The sequence below is a fragment of the Callorhinchus milii genome, unplaced genomic scaffold, assembly GCF_018977255.1.
Source record: "Callorhinchus milii isolate IMCB2004 unplaced genomic scaffold, IMCB_Cmil_1.0 Scaffold4, whole genome shotgun sequence".
Taxonomy (NCBI): Eukaryota; Metazoa; Chordata; class Chondrichthyes; order Chimaeriformes; family Callorhinchidae; genus Callorhinchus; species Callorhinchus milii.
Window position 1 is genome coordinate 7,858,969 of NW_024704745.1, and position 17,714 is coordinate 7,876,682.

A 17,714-nucleotide genomic window follows, 5' to 3' on the forward strand; every position below is an offset into this window, starting at 1 on the left:
AGCATCTACAGCCCTTTGGGGTAGAGAATTTCATAAATTCACCACCCTCTGAGTGAAGAAGTTTTTCCTCAACTCAGTGTAAAAGGGCTTACCCCAATTTTAAGACTGTGACCCCTGGTTATAGTTTCTCCAACCAGGGGAAGAAGTCTCCGACTATCTATTCTGTTGTGCCCCTTAATAATGTTATAGGTTTCTATAAGATTACCTCTTATTCTTCTATATTCTAGAGAATATAGGCCTAAATTGCTCAACCTATCCTTATAACTCATAACTATCTATCTATTCTATCTATTTTCTCCCCTTCTAAAAAATAATCTGCTCTACTGGTTTTGACACCTAGGTGGATGACTTCACACTTCCCTACATTTTACTTCATCTGCCACCTATTTGCCCACTCCCCTAGCCTATCTGTATATCATTTTTTTAATGTCATCCTCGGTGTTTACTCTCCCTCCTAGTTTAGTGTCATCCGCAAATTTGGATATATTAAGTTCGATGTCCTCATCTAGATCGTTGATGTAGATCGTAAATAGTTGAGGCCCAAGCACTGATCCTTGTGGCATTCCACGAGTCACATCCCGCCAATCTGAGAAGGACCCGTTTTTCCCGATAGCCATTCTTCAATCCATGCTAATATATTCCCCTTAATTCCACGGGCCCTAAACTTGTGGATCAATCTTTTATGCGGCACCGTATCCAATGCCTTTTGGAAATCTAAATACACTATATCCACTGATTCCCCCCTATCTAATCTACTTGATATGTTCTCAAAAAAATCTAAGATTTGTTAAGCATAACTTCCTTCTTGTAAAGCCATGTTGACTCTGTCTAATCATATTGTGATCCTCTAGGTATCCCACTACGACATCCTTAATTAAGGATTGTAGAATTTTCCCTACCACCGATATCAGACTAACTGGTCTATAGTTTCCCATCTTTTCTCTCCCACCCTTCTTAAATAGTGGTGTGACATTTGCGATCTTCCAATCAATGGGAACCGTTCCAGAATCCAAAGAATTTTGGAAGATCAGACGCAAGGCCTCCGCTATCTCATGAGCTACCTCTTTTAAAATCCAAGGAGGTAAACCATCAGATCCAGGGGACTTGTCACTTTTTAATGCCAACAATTTCCCTAGCACCAATTCTTTGCTAATGTAAATTTCCCTAAGTTGCTCCCTATCATTAGCCCCTTGGTTCATATCTATTTCTGGTAAACTTCTTGTGTCTTCTAACGTGAAGACAGAAGCAAAGTATTTATTTAGGGACTCCGGCATATCCTTATCCCCCATTATAATTCCTCCTGTCTCTGCCTGTAATGGACCCACATGCTAGCCTATTCCTCTTAATGTATTTATAAAAACTCTTACAATCTGTCTTAATGTTCCTAATAAGCCATTTTCTCACTCTTAATGAGGTTTTTGGTTTTCCTTTGTTCGTCCCTAAAACACTCCCAGTCCTCAGGTTTGCTACTCTTTTGGGCAGTTTTATAGGCCTTTTCTTTTAGTTTTATACGTTCTCTAACTGCTCCAGTTAGCCACGGATGAACTGCTTTTCCTGTGGTACCCTTATTCCTCAAGGGAATACGTGACCGCTGAGAATTATGCACTACATCTTTAAACATTTGCCATTGATATAGTGTCTTTCACGTCCGGAGGACATCTCAAAGCACTCCGCAGGATTAACTGTAAAGTGTAGTGACTGTGTGTGCTTGCAGGCAAATGTATTAAAGGGTATGGAGAAAGGGTGGTGCACTGGGATTAAAACATCAGCCGAGATCTGAAAAGGTGGAGCAGGCTGGATGACTGAATAGCCTCCTCCTCTTCCTGTTTTACTGTGTTCTGATGACTTTGGGGTGGATGACTCAAGCTTACTAAACAACCAGTATGTCATACGGCAACATCCAAACATCTTAATTTGTTATAAATAGCAGTTTAATTCAGTGGAATAAATCAACCAGTCATATTTGCTTGGCAAAAAGAAAAAAATCAATTGAACACACAAAGAAAATTTACAAGGACTAGTTTATGCCCAATATGGGATTTCTGTGCTATGTTGCGATGTTTACACTTGAACATTGTCCCTTTCAGGTAAAACTAACTGGGTTTGATCAAATGCAAACATATTTATTTAACAGTGCAATCAAATATGATAAAGGTTAATGAACAAAACTGCACTGTGGAATCGCAGTTTAGCGTTTGTGTTTTAGAAAAATGAAAGGCCGGCTGAGATAACCGCAGAATTAGTTACAAAATCCTTAATCGGAATCAGTGAACTACATACAGTATCTGGAAAGAAAGTGTGATAAGCAGCAACTTCAAGGCTTGAATCGCCTTCATTCTTAGATGGCCACAACACTTCATCAACCCAACTCAAAGAGCTCTTAACTGAAACATGTCCAGCTATGCTGCCATACAAATTCAGTTCCCAGTCCCCATTTCCTTTTCAGTGCAGTGCAATGAAATGCATTGCAGTGGCAAATGTGCATATTTTTATCATGTGATGTACGCACTTATCATACGCAATCTCCCTCTATGTCATTCAGGTTTGGTTGAGAGAGGCATTTTGAAGCGACCTCCCGAATTCGTGAAATCCGCCTACAAATGTTGAGTAAACCACCATTGGATTATCATTGTTCAAGTCCTCATTGATCTTCTCATCTGTTAATAATAATAATCACAATAATTAATAATTATCAGCACCTCATCCACTAATAAGCCTTTCATTTGATTTAACGTTCCTTCATGTTTCACAGGATTTATTGTAAAGTACTACTGTATATTTTGTAAGTGCAAGTCTTACTTTGCCCCTACTTACCTGCCCGTACCCTCCGTTCCTCTGGCTCCGGTCTGCTTCACATCCCCAGCCCCAACCGCCCTACCATTGGTGGCCGGGCCTTCAGCCTCTCAGCCCCTAGGCTCTGGAACTCTATCCCCCAGTACCTTCGCCGCCTCCTCCCTTTCCTTCTTCAAGGCCTGTCTCAAGACCTTTCTCTTTGACCGTGCCTTCAGCTCCCCTCTCAACTCTCTACCCACTCCTCGCTCCCTCCCTTCCCTCCCCTCACCCTGACCATTTCCCCCCTGCTCGGGTCATGACCCAACTATACAGCGCCTTGGGACGTCCTCCCGACATGAAAGGTGCTCTATAAATGGAACCTTGTTGTTGTTGTTTGATGTGAAGTGAATGACCAATTCTATCTGAAGAGATTGTTGGTCAGGACACCAGGAGAAACTCCTATCTATTTTCATATAGTGAGATAGACACTTTAACATCGACCTGAACAGGCAGAGAGGACCTTAGGAACATGTTAACCTAAGGATGATAATAATAATAAATAAGATAATAATAATAAAAAGAATAAAACTCCAAGCATTTGCCTCAATTGTGTCATTCAAATTCTCAAAGCTCTTTGCAGGATTTACTGTAAACTATAGCGCCTGTGCATTTTACAGGCAATATGTGCACGGCAGTCAGGACTCCAGGACCCCACAGCAGTTCAAGTCCCATGAACAGCCATTAAGTGAATGACCAATTATTTTTACTGTGGGCGGGAGGGGGTTTATCCCCAGCCTGCGATTGCCTTTGAAATAAAGGCGTTTTAGAAGTTATGACTCATTTTGCCATGTAAAGTATTATTCAATGTGCATAAATGACAAAAACAGAAAGTGGAAAAGTGTGACATGAAAATATTCTAGTTTGTGTTAAGATACTACTTAATTCACATTTTTTTAGTAATGACAATAGAAAGTTTACAACACAGAAGGGGGCAATTCAGCACATTGTATCTGTGCTGGTTTGAGCTGCCTATCTACTCTAATCAATCAATTGCCTTAATCTTTTCTCTCGTACCCTTCAATATTATTTATCCAATTGGATTTTAAATGTAGCCTCAACAGTGGTTTGTAGAACAGAGCATTCAAGTATCTCTCTATTTGAAGAAATTTCTTCTAATCTTTCCCTTTTTTCCTTAGGTGGGTGATCTTTGTGGGTGAGTCAGTCTAAACAGTCTATCAAAGTCCTTTCATAAAATCATAGACATTTACAATATACAAGGAGGCCAAGATATTCATTCAATCCCACTGTCTGCCTTATCTCCAAACCCCTTCAAGCCTCTATTTTCACATTTTTGTCTACCTCTCTCTTGAAACTCCCACAACAGACACATACTTTGCATACAATTGGACTAGAATATTTAAAACATTTTTTGCCAGTTTATTTCAGTAAAAAATAAATTAAAATAGTTGAAGTGTTTACGATGGTTCCTTCAGAAATCTCACTCACCAGCAAGTCTACCGCCTTTTCTCCTTTTCTTTATGAAATGTCCAATGGCTACAATGAACAGTGCACAGGCTGCAACAAGCACAATAGCACCAATGATGATGCCTTTGGGAAGAGAGAGAGAGCAGTCTTGTTTTATAATGCATTATAATGCACCTTATCACATCATTGAGATGTCTCAAAGCTCTTTGCAAGGTTTTACTCTAAATATATTTTAAAACATACAATAATATAAATCCGTGACTGTTTGTAGGACACGGCTGTGAGCAATTGGTTGCATGTTTTGCCCACAAAATATACAGTCAATTCACTTTACAGTATATTCTGTGAAGCGCTATCAGACATTTCAAAGACGTGATAAGGCCCTATATCAAATGCAAGGATTACGTTACTTAAATTACAAGAGGCTACCGAAGCAAGCAATGTTTACACTAAAGAAAATTCAGGGGATGTATTGCTGAAATCATTAAGATCTGAACCTTAACAATCTGTTTAACACAGGCAAAATGTCTAAAAGAGATGAACAGATGGTTCAGATTTAATTATTCTGCATTTAAGCGGGTGAACAGTGGAATAGGCGAGCTGGTTGGGGGGGGGGCGGTTGGGGGGATGGGGTGGACAAGATAGAAAAATCGAGACAGAATTAAGTAACTCTTTGATTGAGTGCTCCTTGTTTTTTATACCAGAATATTTCTCCAGCTTTCTAACTAAAATGACCCTGAACTGGATATTTCAACAACAAAGCAACTTGCATTTATACGAGCGCCTTTCACGCAGGGTAGTATCTTAGAGCATTTAAATAGTGCGAAGGAATGATAATAGTTTTGGGTAAGCCAATGGTATTGATTTTCTCTAATATAGATTTAAAATACCATTTATACTGTGAACAAAAAATACTACAACTGCAAACAACTCTGATACCATTGAAAATGCCAAAGCATTTGTTTATTTTCTTTGCACCTGAGATGGTAATAATAACAATCCTTGCATTTGATATAGCGCCGTATCACATCTTCGAGACATTTCAAAGCGCTTATCAGAGGCTGCAGACAAAAGCAAGGTTTACACTAAAGAGACTTCAGGGGAGATAGCAATGAAATCTTCATAGACTCCATAGTTATTCTGCAAGTCAAAGCCCTAACAGGTAGGATGGTCTTAACTGGACAAAGCAGTGTGTGTGTGTGTGTGTGAGATGAACATGAACATTCCAGACCCAGGAAATCTTTCCCATGTAAGTGGGGTACGTATGTAAAACTTTCAGTTTGGTTTGGATATTCTTAAGGTTGATGATGGGTTTCTGTGCACATCAGTCACCCGGCTGAACAAAAAACTTAAACCTTAAAACATTTAACAAGGTCAGAAAATCCATAACAAGGAGCCCACGGATTCAAACTCAGAAGAGGTAGAGGGAAAGTGAACAGACATAGTAACTTAATAGACCTGTGGATTGAGAAAAAGAAATTCTCCAATTGCGCTCTGCTTTGGTCCTGTGTTAAAATGCCACGTTTCTTTGAAACATAGGCATCTGAGTTATTAGAATATCCTGTATAGAGATTTGTGCTTTGGAAGATTCTTATCAACAGTTCACATTTTGATCATATCAGTTCCACCTTGGATCAATAAAATGCTGTGGTTAATTTAATGGTCCTCTTGTAATTCAGTGTTGGCATTGCTGGAGCATTCTGCTGATACGACCACAGATAAGTTACATTATATAACAAGCAACCTGATACCATCGTCCCTCAGTGATGTGCATTAATGTTCAAGTTTAAAAGGTAGATTTAATTTTTCTTTCGGAGGAGAGTGAAAGTGAAGTCCGGCGGCTACCGCACTGTAACTTTATAATAATTGAAAGAATCTGACTGTCTCCCATTATTGGAAATAACAATAACAATTCTTGCATTTGATACAGCACCTTATCATGTCGTTGAAACATCTCAAAGCGCTTTACAGAATATATTGTAAAGTGAATTGACCGGATGTTTGATGGCGAAATGAGCCAATTGCACACGGCAGCGTCCCACAACCAGTCGTGGTTTGAGTGACCAAATTATTATTATTATTTTTAAAACTTGAAGGGATTATTTTACCCAGAAAGTGATCTGCTAGTTGAATAACAAAAAGATTCCTACTAAGTAAACAAATACAAGCCTCACTAGAGCTCACGACCGAACAAGCCACAGAAGTTTAGCCTGAAAATATGCAATGCTTAAAAGAAGGCCATTTGGCCCATTATACCCAACCTCTGTCCATGCATCTGAGCCTGCAGACTTGAAGCTCCCCATAACTTACAACATAATCATAATCCTTGCATTGGATCCTACAGAGGTTTTCAAATCAGGAGAACATCCCAAAGCACTTCACGGTTTTCACTGTTAAAGTGTAGTGACTCTGTGTTTTTGCGCAGAGCAGTGACCCCACAAACAGCCGTAAAGTGAGTGACCAATTTTATTTGGGGGACTTTTGGTCGGGAGGATGCCGGGAGAATCTCCCTTTTCTTATTGAATCGTGCCTAAGGATCTTTATTGCCTCTAACCAGGCCTCATCAACAGCACCTTCCGACAATGCAGTGTTTCCCCCCGGCCCTGCTTGGAGCGTCAATTGCAAGCGGGTAGTGGAAATTCTCACCTGCTCAAGTCTCTGTCAAACTAGGCCATTTTATGGTGCGGTGTAGAAGCAGGGTTAAAGAGAGAGATTATAAAGCAAGGTGGAGATAAAAAGATAAACCGTAAACTTTGCAAGTCTGTGAAACACTGAAAACACAACATGGGTGAAACAGCGTCAGAAAAAGAGAGTGAGTGGTTAACGATTCGGGTGAGACCTGTGCTGAGAACCGGGGTGATGAAGAAGGGGCACTGTAATAGTAACAATGATCGCTGCATCTGAGATGGCAGCTTTCACGTCAGGAAGACATCTTAAAGCGCTTCACAGGATTTACAGTGAAGTGTATTAACTGAGTGTTTGTAGGTCAATGCATACCTTTCGAACTCTAACCTACTTTTCTCTTTCAGATGCTGATCAACCTGCCGTGCATTCCTAGCACTTGACTGTAACCTGAAAGCAATCTGATATGGGCCACAAAAATAAACAGCAATAGAGGAACCCTGCAAACTTTGAAACAATCATTATGAAGGTAACCGCCTAAAGCGAACAACACAACGTAGCAAAGAGCAATATTCAACGCAGAGAGCATAGGCCACCGCTGTTTGTGAGACATCGCTGTGTGCAAATTGGCTGCCGACCAATACATAGTCACTGCACTTCTGCGATAAAAATCCTGTGAAGCACTTTGAGACACCTCGACGACATGACAAAGCGCTATATCAAATGCGTGGATTATCATTATTAGTATTATTATCATTAGAACTTGCACTTAAGTATCGCCTTTCAAGTGGGATGAGCATATCAAAGTGCTTCACAGAGGTGATGGGGACCTCAAAGCAGGCAGAAGAGGAATGGGGGCCAAGGAATTTGAGGTGCGAACCAAAGGTACTGTGAAGAGAATACATTCACAAGATTGGTTTGCAGGAAGAAGGTCTTTCTGTTCGTTTGACCTCACCCTTCCAGAAGACACCCATCCTCCCATCACAGCATCAAGCTGCTTTTTGAAACAAGTCCAATGTCTTGGCCTCAACCACTCTTCCTGGCAAACTGTTCCAGGAGCTAAATATCCTCTAGGTAAAGAAATACCTTGAAGAGGGTTTCAAAGGTAGGGAGATAATAATAATAATAAAAATAATCCTTGCATTTGATATAGCGCTTTTCACGTCGGGAGGACGTCCCAAAGCGCTTCACAGAACACACTGTAAAGTGAATTGACTGTATATTTGTGGGCGGACGCGGAAGCCAATTGCGTACAGCAATGTCCCACAAACAGTCGTAGATTGAAAATGACCAATTTATTATTGTTTTTGGTTTTGGAGGGATTATTATTAGGCTCTGTGTGGAGTAAGGAAACTTGCCCAACTTGAGATTATGTGACAGTTCATTATATACACAATTAATCATCTCTAACATACCCAACATGGCGATTCAGCTGAGCGATACTCAACTTGGGCTTGAAGGATTTAAAGACCATGTCCGAATAGTGAAATTGGTATTGGTCATGGCTGAAGACACTACACTTTAACAATCACTGCTGACTTTCCTCCAAATAATTTTCTCTCTTGCCACGCCAACTATGACCTTTGTGAGGCCTGTCAATTTCATGGCTGTTACAGTGTAAGCCTTGCATTGCTCTAAGTTGGATTTTTGCAGGGAAGGTTTTAACAGGTGAACAAAGAGGAGAAGATATCTGTCTCTTGTTTTCTCCATTTTGCTCAATTTCTTTACCCAAGTCCCCACCCTTCGAATTACATTCATTATATTTTCACTCAGCACCTAATGGACAACATAACTTGCATTCAATGCTAGAGATTTTTTTTATGTACCAGACTCAAGGGGGGAGGGTAAGTATTGATAACTCTATCTGTACTTTTTGCAATTCCGATTTTTCCGGAAACGTTTATGACAGTATTAAACATTTCTCTTTGCTTTTTGAATGTGAGGTCCTGTAGCGTATTGGTTAGAGCACTCGCCTCGCAAGCGATAGGATCTGGGTTCGATTCCCGGCCAGGAGGCAAAACATTACACAAGGTTCCTTTTTTCACTCGCCTTTGCTTACCTAACTGTAAGTAGGAACCCGGTTGTTAGCCGATTGGCGGATCGGATTTCCAGGGGTATTAATTCATCAAAATAACAGAATTTCTTTAAAATTTGTCACTAAATCCATGATGGTTTGTAGGACACTGCTCTGTGCAATTGGCTGCTGCATTTCGCCCACAAACTACACAGTCAATCCACTTTACAATTCGTTCTGTGAAGCACATTAAGACGTCTCAACGACGTGATAAGGCGCTATATCAAATGCAAGGATTATTATTATATTATTATTCGATTCCAATCCATTTCAGGAGCAGGAGCAGGAGCAGTCCTGATCGGGGGAAATTAAAACAGTGAAACTTAAAAGCTTACCAATACTTTTCCACCTGTCGTTCTCATCAATTTTAATTGTTAATGTGTCGTTTTTACCATCGATGTGCGGCTTGCTTGTTTCTGCTTCTAAAATGGGACACAGGGTCCTATTAGAAAGCGCAATGAGATTGAAACTGCCTCTTTATATTTTGTACACGTATATAATAAATATTATATATAAATATATATATAAACATCTTTACAAAAATGCCTTTTGGGAAACTTACCAAAGACTGATAGCACTTTTCTCAACGTCACTATCTTCCCTTGAGGGTCTGTTATCGTTAGTGTGTAACATCCTGAATCATTCAGCTGAATGTGTAACAGTTGCAATGAGCTGTTTGTGTAAAAATTGACCCGATCCTTGTAAATGTCAAAAACTCTCGCCTTGTCAATGTCGTCTGACACCATTACGATGGAGCGTACAGTATGGTCGGAGTGCTCTTTGGGGTCTGAGCATCTGACAGCGTCAGAGAGATACTTCCACTCTACGGATCGATTGATGCACGGCGAGCAATTGGTAGAGAATAGCACCTGTTCTCCCACAGTGGCGTTGATCAGTTGCGTTTCAACGTCTTGCGTTAGGTTCACAGTTTGACCTGCAGAGAGAAAGAGAGAGAGAGAGAAACACACACACACACACACACACACACACAAGGTTATTTGTTGAGAAATGTGCAAGAACTGGTTGTTAACTTTGTTAAACTCTCTGGGAAAGTACCTTGGTGCAAGGCGCATGAGTATTTGAATCTTCATGTTATATACTTGCTTCAAACGTTGCACTGATCAACAGCAACAGGTCGCTAGTAGTAAAAATATCGGCGTGCCTTATCACATCTCAAAGCGCTTCACAGAATCTAGTGTAAAGTGTAGAAACTGTGTATTTGTAGACAAGCACAACAGCCAATTCACACTCAGAAATGTCCCGCAAACAGCCACAAAGTGAATGACCAATTCTTATCTGGGGATTGATGGCCAAGATGCCGGGAGAAACTCCCTTCGCTTTTCAAATAGGGCCGCAGGATCTTTAACGCTCACCTGAACGGGCGCAGACGGGGCTCAGGTTTAACGTCTCAATGACAGCGCCTCTGACAGTGTGACACTCCCACCGGCACTGCATTGGGAATATTAGCCTAGGCTTTGAGTTCAAATATTCAGAGGTGGGAGCTTGACCCTTTAATCTTCTGACTCGGAGTGAGAGTGTGACCAATGTGGCCAGGTTGATACCTGGTTAAGTAGAAACTAAACTGGATTTTTGTTTTAAAAACAACAAAACTTTAAATTGGATAATCTGGTTAAACTGTATCCACGAGGCAGTGTTAAAGGATTTCCCCTCAATCTCACTTCAATGTCTATGTTGGACAAAGCTCTCGGCAAAACATTCAGTTCTCCCCCATTGTGCAGAACGATGACAAATGACTGAACAGATTTTTCATTGTTTCCAATGAAGAAAAAGTGACTTACCTTTCAGTAACAAGAGGTATAAGTTGAATATCACTGCTACCACAGTATAAGACATCCTTACACGCTCACTGCAAGATTGTTAAGACTGCGGAACAAACGGAAGGATGGGGCTTGTGATATGAATGAACCTCGTGTGATTTTTTGCAAGACGTTATGCTGACAAAAGCATTCCCCGCCTACACATTAACGTATTGAAACTATTTTTTTTTTGCTCTTTGGACTCCTTTGTTAAATGGAAGTATTTAAAAGATCACTGCTCTGGTGCACTTGAAGGCTAATCACAAATTCCAAGGTGATTAAAAAAAACTCGTGCCATGCCAACCTGACGCAGTTGGTAGGACTCGCCCATCTGGGTCGTAAGTTGAGGTTTCAGAGGTTAGTGTATAGATTGACGTACAGTTGGCGTACTGTGGGAGGGTGTTGGTGTGAGGTCGGGTGGTATTGGGTGGCGGGGGTGGGGGATGTGGGAAGAAAAATAGGAAGCGCTGGATTGTTGGAGTCACCCAGCTGTGGTGAGAGTGCAGAACGAGGTCCAGTCTACCTGTTCTTGAGATGGATGTTAAAGATCCTGTGACACTATTTGAATAGAGAAGGGGACGGGGATTGCTCCCAGAGCCCTATCTGCCAGGTAAATTGGATCTTTTTTTTTCGTGGCTCACTCTGTGCAAAATTGCTGCCCCTACAAATGGAATCACTACACTTGACTGCAATAATAATAATAATAATCCTTGCATTTGATATAGTGCTTTTCACGTCTTCGAGACGTCTCAAAGCGCTTCACAGAATATACTGTAAAGTGAATTGACTGTATGTTTGTGGGCGAAACGCGGCAGCCAATTGCACACAGCAGTGTCCCACAAACAGTCATGGATTGAAGTGACAAATTTATTATTGTTTTTTTTCTTGAGGGTTTATTATTAGGCGTGTGGAAGTAAGGAAACTTACCCAAGGTTTCACCCTGTCGGGTATTGAACCCAGGTCTCTCGCTTGAGAGGCGAGTGCTCTAACCACTGAGCTACAGGAGTCCACTGCTGCAACTGTTGCAAAGCAATTTGGGATGTTTTCGACAATAAAAATAATAATAATAACAATCCTTGCATTTGATATAGCGCTTTTCACGTCTGGAGGACGTCCCAAATCGCTTCACAGAACACACTGTAAAGTGAATTAACTGTATATCTGTGGGTGAACACGGCAGCCAATTGCGCACAGCAATGTCCCACAAACAGTCGTAGATTGAAAATGACCAATTTATTATTGTTTTTGGTTTTGGAGGGATTATTATTAGGCGTGTGGAGTAAGGAAACTTGCCCAAGGTTTCGCCCTGCCTGGAATTGTACTCGGGTCTCTCGCTTGCAAAGCGAGTGCTCTAACCACTGAGCTACAGGACTCCAATGTCGAGGGGTTAGAAAAATGCAGGTTTGTTTTTTGCATAATTTTTCAGGTGAAAACCAGCCTCACCCTAGAAAACTATCCAAACCGGGTGAAGTGCCCAAATGACTATCTAATGACTATCTTCCTATCGTGAGGGAAAGTAAGCAGAGTCTCCTTGGTAATGGATTTCCGTATGCATCAGACACCACGCTAACCAAAAAGAAAAAATGGTTGATACACCTCACCCACTTTGTGTGTTTTCCTGTCTATAGGTTACCTCTTCACATTGTTGCCTACGTGAGAGTGGTTCTGTACTCTGTGGTTTACTGACATCTGGAACTAATTTCTCACGCTAGTGTAGACGCCCCAACTCCCCCTTACTGCTGAGCCTGACATTCTGCCCACCCACTCTCTGCCGCTTTAACTTGGTTCCAGCTCAACAGCAACAGCAACAATTTCCACTTGTACAGCTCTCTCTCGCCCTCTCTCTCTCTCTCTTTCACGTGACATAGAGACATCTTTTTTAAGTGCTTTACAGTAACGTGAGCATTTACAAATAAAGTGAATGTTACAGGGGCTGGGGGTGGCTGTGGGGGCGATTGTGTCGATTAACCTGCGGCAGCCATCCTTCTATAAAATTTATTTGAATGTTTTCCTTGCGATGATTTCGGATGAGACCAGGAATACAAGCCAGGATAATGATGGAAAATTGCCTGAAGTGATATGACATGGAGACGGGATATCGCTGTGCGCAAATCGGCTGCCCCGTTTGCCAATAAAATACACAGTCACTACACTTTACAGTAAATCCTATGTAGTTCTTTGAAACTTCCTCCTGACGTGAGAGGCACTGTATAAAATGTAAAGATTATAAAGATTATCATCCGTATTGGTGTTTATACTCCACGTGAGCACCCAAACCTCAAAATCATCTCTCCTACAGCCCTCTATTCTCTTCTTCCTCATTTATCAAGTTTCGTCTTAAGACATCGATTCTTTTTGTTTCCAATTGTTTTCTTGACATCTACCTGAATTACAAGGAACCTAAATTAATGTAGGACATTGTCACGGTGGTGAGATTCCCTCTCTTCCTGACTCCACCCGGAGGTGGGACCTTATACCTGTGTCATACTTCTGGTTGCTTAGTGATATGTGACATAAACTTTATGTGAAACTTCCTATCCGATAAGATGGAATTAATGGAAGGTGTGACTAGGAGTTTATCCTTAACCTGGGGCTTGGTAAAATCACTAAGACTTCTGAGACATTCGTTTGTATTTTATGATAAGCTTTTACTTCAATATTCCAGTATAATGTCTACAAGCAGTAAAACCATCATGTTTGAGACAAAGGCCGTGGGTTCAAGCCACATGGAACACCCAACTAATAAGAGATTCCCAATTACAACCCATGGAGCATTCCGTAATGCCAGATAATAATAATTATCCTTGCTTTTGATATCAAGTCTAATGACGCTGTCGAATTATCTCAAAACGCTTCACAGGATTTATTGTAAAGTGTACTGACTGTGGATTTGTAGGGGAACTTGGCAACCATGTCTCACAAACAAGCATGAAATGAATTGAGCCATTTTATAATCTGGAGGATTGTTGGCCAGCGTACCAAGGAAAAAACTCATTTCTCTTTTCGGTGCTGTGGGATCTTTAAAAACCAGACGAACAAACAGAGGGGACCTCAGTTTAACATCTCATCTGAAGCATAGGATCTCTGGCAATGCACCATTTTCCAAGCACTAAAACTGGAGTTTTCAGCTTGGATATACAAATCTATTTTATTAAAACTGAGATTAAAATAAAAGTGGTCATGTTTTTTCTATTTTGTTTTCAGGCAGATTGATAAAAAAAATTCCTCTAGCATGTTTGAACATAAGTGGATGTGTTTTGCTTTTCTGTATGGGGCAGATGAATTGCTCCATTTAACACGCATGAGGAAGTAACTGGCAATTCTTTGCAACAAACAGAAAACTGTGTGGTTGAATATTTAATGGAGTCCTTACAGGTGATTGTGGTTTCAGAGGGTTTATGCTGATGAAAGATAGCTCGCCCACATGCGACAACTTCACCTCTAACCTTGCACATCAGCAGCACTAGTTATAAGACACTCCAAGTGAATGGAAAAGAGCCACACTGTTTTTTGAATGTGCCCGAGTCAAATGAGACACCAGTTCGCAGGTTAGGGTGTAACACGTTCCTTCTCACAGTCAGGCCAACAACTAACATCATCGAATCAATAATAATCCTTGCATTTGATATAGCATTTTACCCATGTTGTCAAAATCTCTCTGTTTTCCTTAAACTGCACTGGCATTAAATAGTGTAGATTTTGCAAGTTTAGCAATTGGGGTCTGTTTTGCGGAACATGGCAGCTAATTTGCACACAGCAATGTCCCACAAACAGTCCTGTTTTATAATCTGGAGAATTGTGGGCCAGATTTGGGGGAGGCTACTTCTTAAGGGATTCTCTATTGCACAATCCTTAATAGGTTGTGCAAATGGGTCTCATTTCAGTAACTTGAAGGGAAAATGGGACTGTTACATCTGATAGTCTCCAGACTTCCCAAACAACTACTATATTCTGAATTGAGTTCCAGCCAAAGAAGTATTGGCAGCCAGGAAAAGAGATATAAAGATTTTTTGAAATCCAACCTGAAGAAATGGGGCATTGACACCAATACATGGGAAGAGCCCTCTCTTATGCCGTTGGACACAGTTCTTCGTTCTCCACTTTTGTTTATATTTTGACCCCAGCAGAGAGAGAGATAGAGAAAGGAAGTGCTCAGAAAAACAAATGTCCATATGATTTCCAGGCACTGAATCTAAATGAAAACAATAGCAAACACTGAGCTAAAAATGCAGTTGAAATGGAAAAGTAGCCAGATTTCTACTGAAAGTTTGGAGAGATCCTTTTGGAGAGAATCAATTACGAGCCAGTGTGAACTGGTTTAGATAGCATAAATTGGGAAATGGGCACAGGGTGTGGTTAATGGAGTGGACTGGATTGTGATCAAGGCTGAAATAAACTCAGTCACCCACCACTGTTTTATGAATACGTCTTACGCAGCGTCAGAAGGAAACCAACCAACACTGAAAAAGACAAAGAGAGTGGACACGGATGTTGCAAATAAATTAAAAAGGGCTTTGGGAGCAATGGATCCAGATGACCTATCAAGGTATGCACAAATACCAAGACCACTGAAACTAAATCTGTGGCATAATTGGTGTCAGTTTGAATTGGATTTCTGGATACAGTATTTGCAACACCTATTAGCTTGCCATTGCAACTGCCAAGACTACAACATGCTGTGTTCTTAAATGTAGCAGAAGAGTCACATGTGTATTTTGAAAGGCTAGAGACATTGAGATGCTAGAGGAAGAATATAATATGGTTAAGAGGCTTGGACACAATAATGTGACAGTTCATGGATGTAAATTTGGAACCAGGAAGCAAGGGCCAACAGGACCTTTCACATTTTGTGCTGTGTTTTTGCAGTGCTCAGATCATTAAGCGAATCGTGCATCTCCGGAGCTGTCATCTTGCAGGTCGAGTGGTAAGGAGGAGTAGGAGATAAGAGGGCTGTTAGAGAGAAGTTATGCGGGAGTAAAGAGAGCAGCTCGACGTTAATATACTGAATGCTAGATGCTTGGGCGGGGGGCGATGGGGAGGGGGCAGCCCAGCCCATGAGAAGGATCTGGAATGACAAGGAAGCCAAACAGGAATTTAGAGGGATTCTTAGAGGGATAGAACATAATTCGTCAAATGCAATACTGTTATAAATCCTGTTATATAGGCTCCTCGCCAGAGCCAATCTGCTTATAGCACTGGGGTGCTGTGGTGATCTGGGGCTGGTTTTTGACACAGAAAGGTCATTTTACCACATGTGCCAGAAAGCCGGGTCAGGTGACCAAGAGTTGCCTTTTTTTCCTGGATCTGTTACAACCCGCGGTCTAACTTTATGGACTCAAAATACTTCATGGCCAGGTTTCCGACAGGAACGGTTTTCTGAATGGGTCTGGTGCCCTCTTGTGGAGCAAAAGAGACTGACGGAAAACATTGGATTTGTCAATTCAAACGGGTGAAAATTTCAACCATCTGTGAATGTTGTTTGATCCTGGAGAGTTTGGCAGCGAATGTAGAATTAGGAGATGTAGGTTCATGCCCTATGTCGGGACGTTTTAATCCAGGCTAATACTCGAGTGCAATGCTGGGAGGAGCCTGTAGTCCTATCTGCCTGTTCAGGTGAATGTTAAAAATCCCGAAAGAGAAGAGAGTTTCTTCCGCTGTCCTGGCTATCAATCCCTCAGACAACTTGGTCATTCATTTTGCGGCTGTTTGTGGGACATTGTTGTGTGGAAATTAGCTGTTCCATTTGCGTACAAGTAGTCAACAATATTTTCGGATGCACCAAGACAGCAAAACAAGAGGGCAAAGGTTTAGAGTTGCAAGTAGCAATTTAAGGACAGGAAGACATTTTTTTTCCAGAGAGTAATTAACAACTGGAGACAGGCTGCCAAGAAGAGTGGTTGAGATCAGGACGTTGGGACTCATTCAAGACGCAGCTTGATGCTGTGATGGGAACAACAACACATTACATTTGCATAGCGCCTTTCATGTCTGGAGGATGTCCAAACTCGCTGGACCAGTCAGGGATTCGCACCCGAGCTGGTGGTTGGGATCAGTGGGGGAGGGTAGCGGTAGGAGGATGATCGAAGGCACGGTCGAACCGGAAGGTCTTGAGATGGGTTCTTGAAGGAGACAAGGGAAGACGGTAGGGTGGGAAATTCTGGAAGTATGAGATCAAATGGCCGAAGGATCTTCTTCATCCAAAGTTCTCTTGTGAACTTGTAAGGCAAATTGCTGGAATTTGGGGCCTCGTTGTAACATTTTTCTCCTCTGTCACACGTTTTGGAATCAATGCGTCAATGAAACAGCACAAAGGGCATTTTGATAAAGGTTGCATGTCTTTCAGACACATTAAGCATTGTGTCGGCCTTATTTGCCTGTGCAACGTGATGAAAGTGAAAGCAAATACTTGCCTGAGTCAGGTTAATTCTAATTTGTGTTTGGTGACCTGGGAATGATCCGAGATATGTTTTTGTTTCCCAGGTAAAACTTGAATTTTATTTTAGTTGAGAACAATGTGCCTTTCATGTTGGGAGACTGAGCTGGCAACCTGCTACTCATTAGGCCTTTTATCTTTGGTCAGCCATGATTCTGACACATGTGGAAACCCATCACCATGGTTAAGCATATCCAAATCAGACTGATAATTATGCTACACATAATTATGTGGAAATTTCCCTGTGCCTAGAATGGAATGTGTATTCTTCTCAGAAGGACACACCCCTGCTTCCCTAATTCCAGAGAGTTTTAGGTGCAGGTTGGTGATAGTCAAGGCATGGGTTATTTCAGAGCGTGCACTGGGGTAATGCTGAAGTTCAGCTCGGTAAACCTGCATGGCTTGTCATTCTGAGCACTGTCTGGCAAGATTCTTGCTGCTTGTTCAGCAAAGACTATCCTACTCAATGGGCTTTGGTTTGAAGGGTTAACAGGGAGCTGAGTGGCAAGAA

At 41.4% G+C, this 17,714-nt stretch overlaps 1 protein-coding gene across 1 annotated transcript; it reads right to left on the reverse strand.

The window, feature by feature from the left end:
* Nucleotides 1-1,934: 1,934 nt before the first annotated feature.
* On the reverse strand, nt 1,935-10,835 carry LOC103185167. Its single transcript, XM_007903547.1, has 5 exons — nt 10,753-10,835; nt 9,516-9,887; nt 9,289-9,375; nt 4,279-4,380; nt 1,935-2,657 (listed from the first exon to the last, which is right to left on the reverse strand). Exons 1-5 carry the CDS (start codon nt 10,805-10,807, stop codon nt 2,539-2,541), a joined length of 735 nt encoding a protein of 244 aa, XP_007901738.1. The 5' UTR covers nt 10,808-10,835; the 3' UTR covers nt 1,935-2,538.
* Nucleotides 10,836-17,714: the final 6,879 nt, after the last annotated feature.

Bases quoted from the DNA above. Each gene is read 5' to 3' on its own strand.
- LOC103185167 (XM_007903547.1), bottom strand. From the start codon at position 10,807: ATGTCTTATACTGTGGTAGCAGTGATATTCAACTTATACCTCTTGTTA. The intron at 9,376-9,515 runs GTAAGTTTCCCA...GTCCCATTTTAG, and splicing joins AAAAGTGCTATCAGTCTTTG to AAGCAGAAACAAGCAAGCCG. The intron at 2,658-4,278 runs GTGAGTGAGATT...TATTATTAACAG, and splicing joins AAAAGGCGGTAGACTTGCTG to ATGAGAAGATCAATGAGGAC.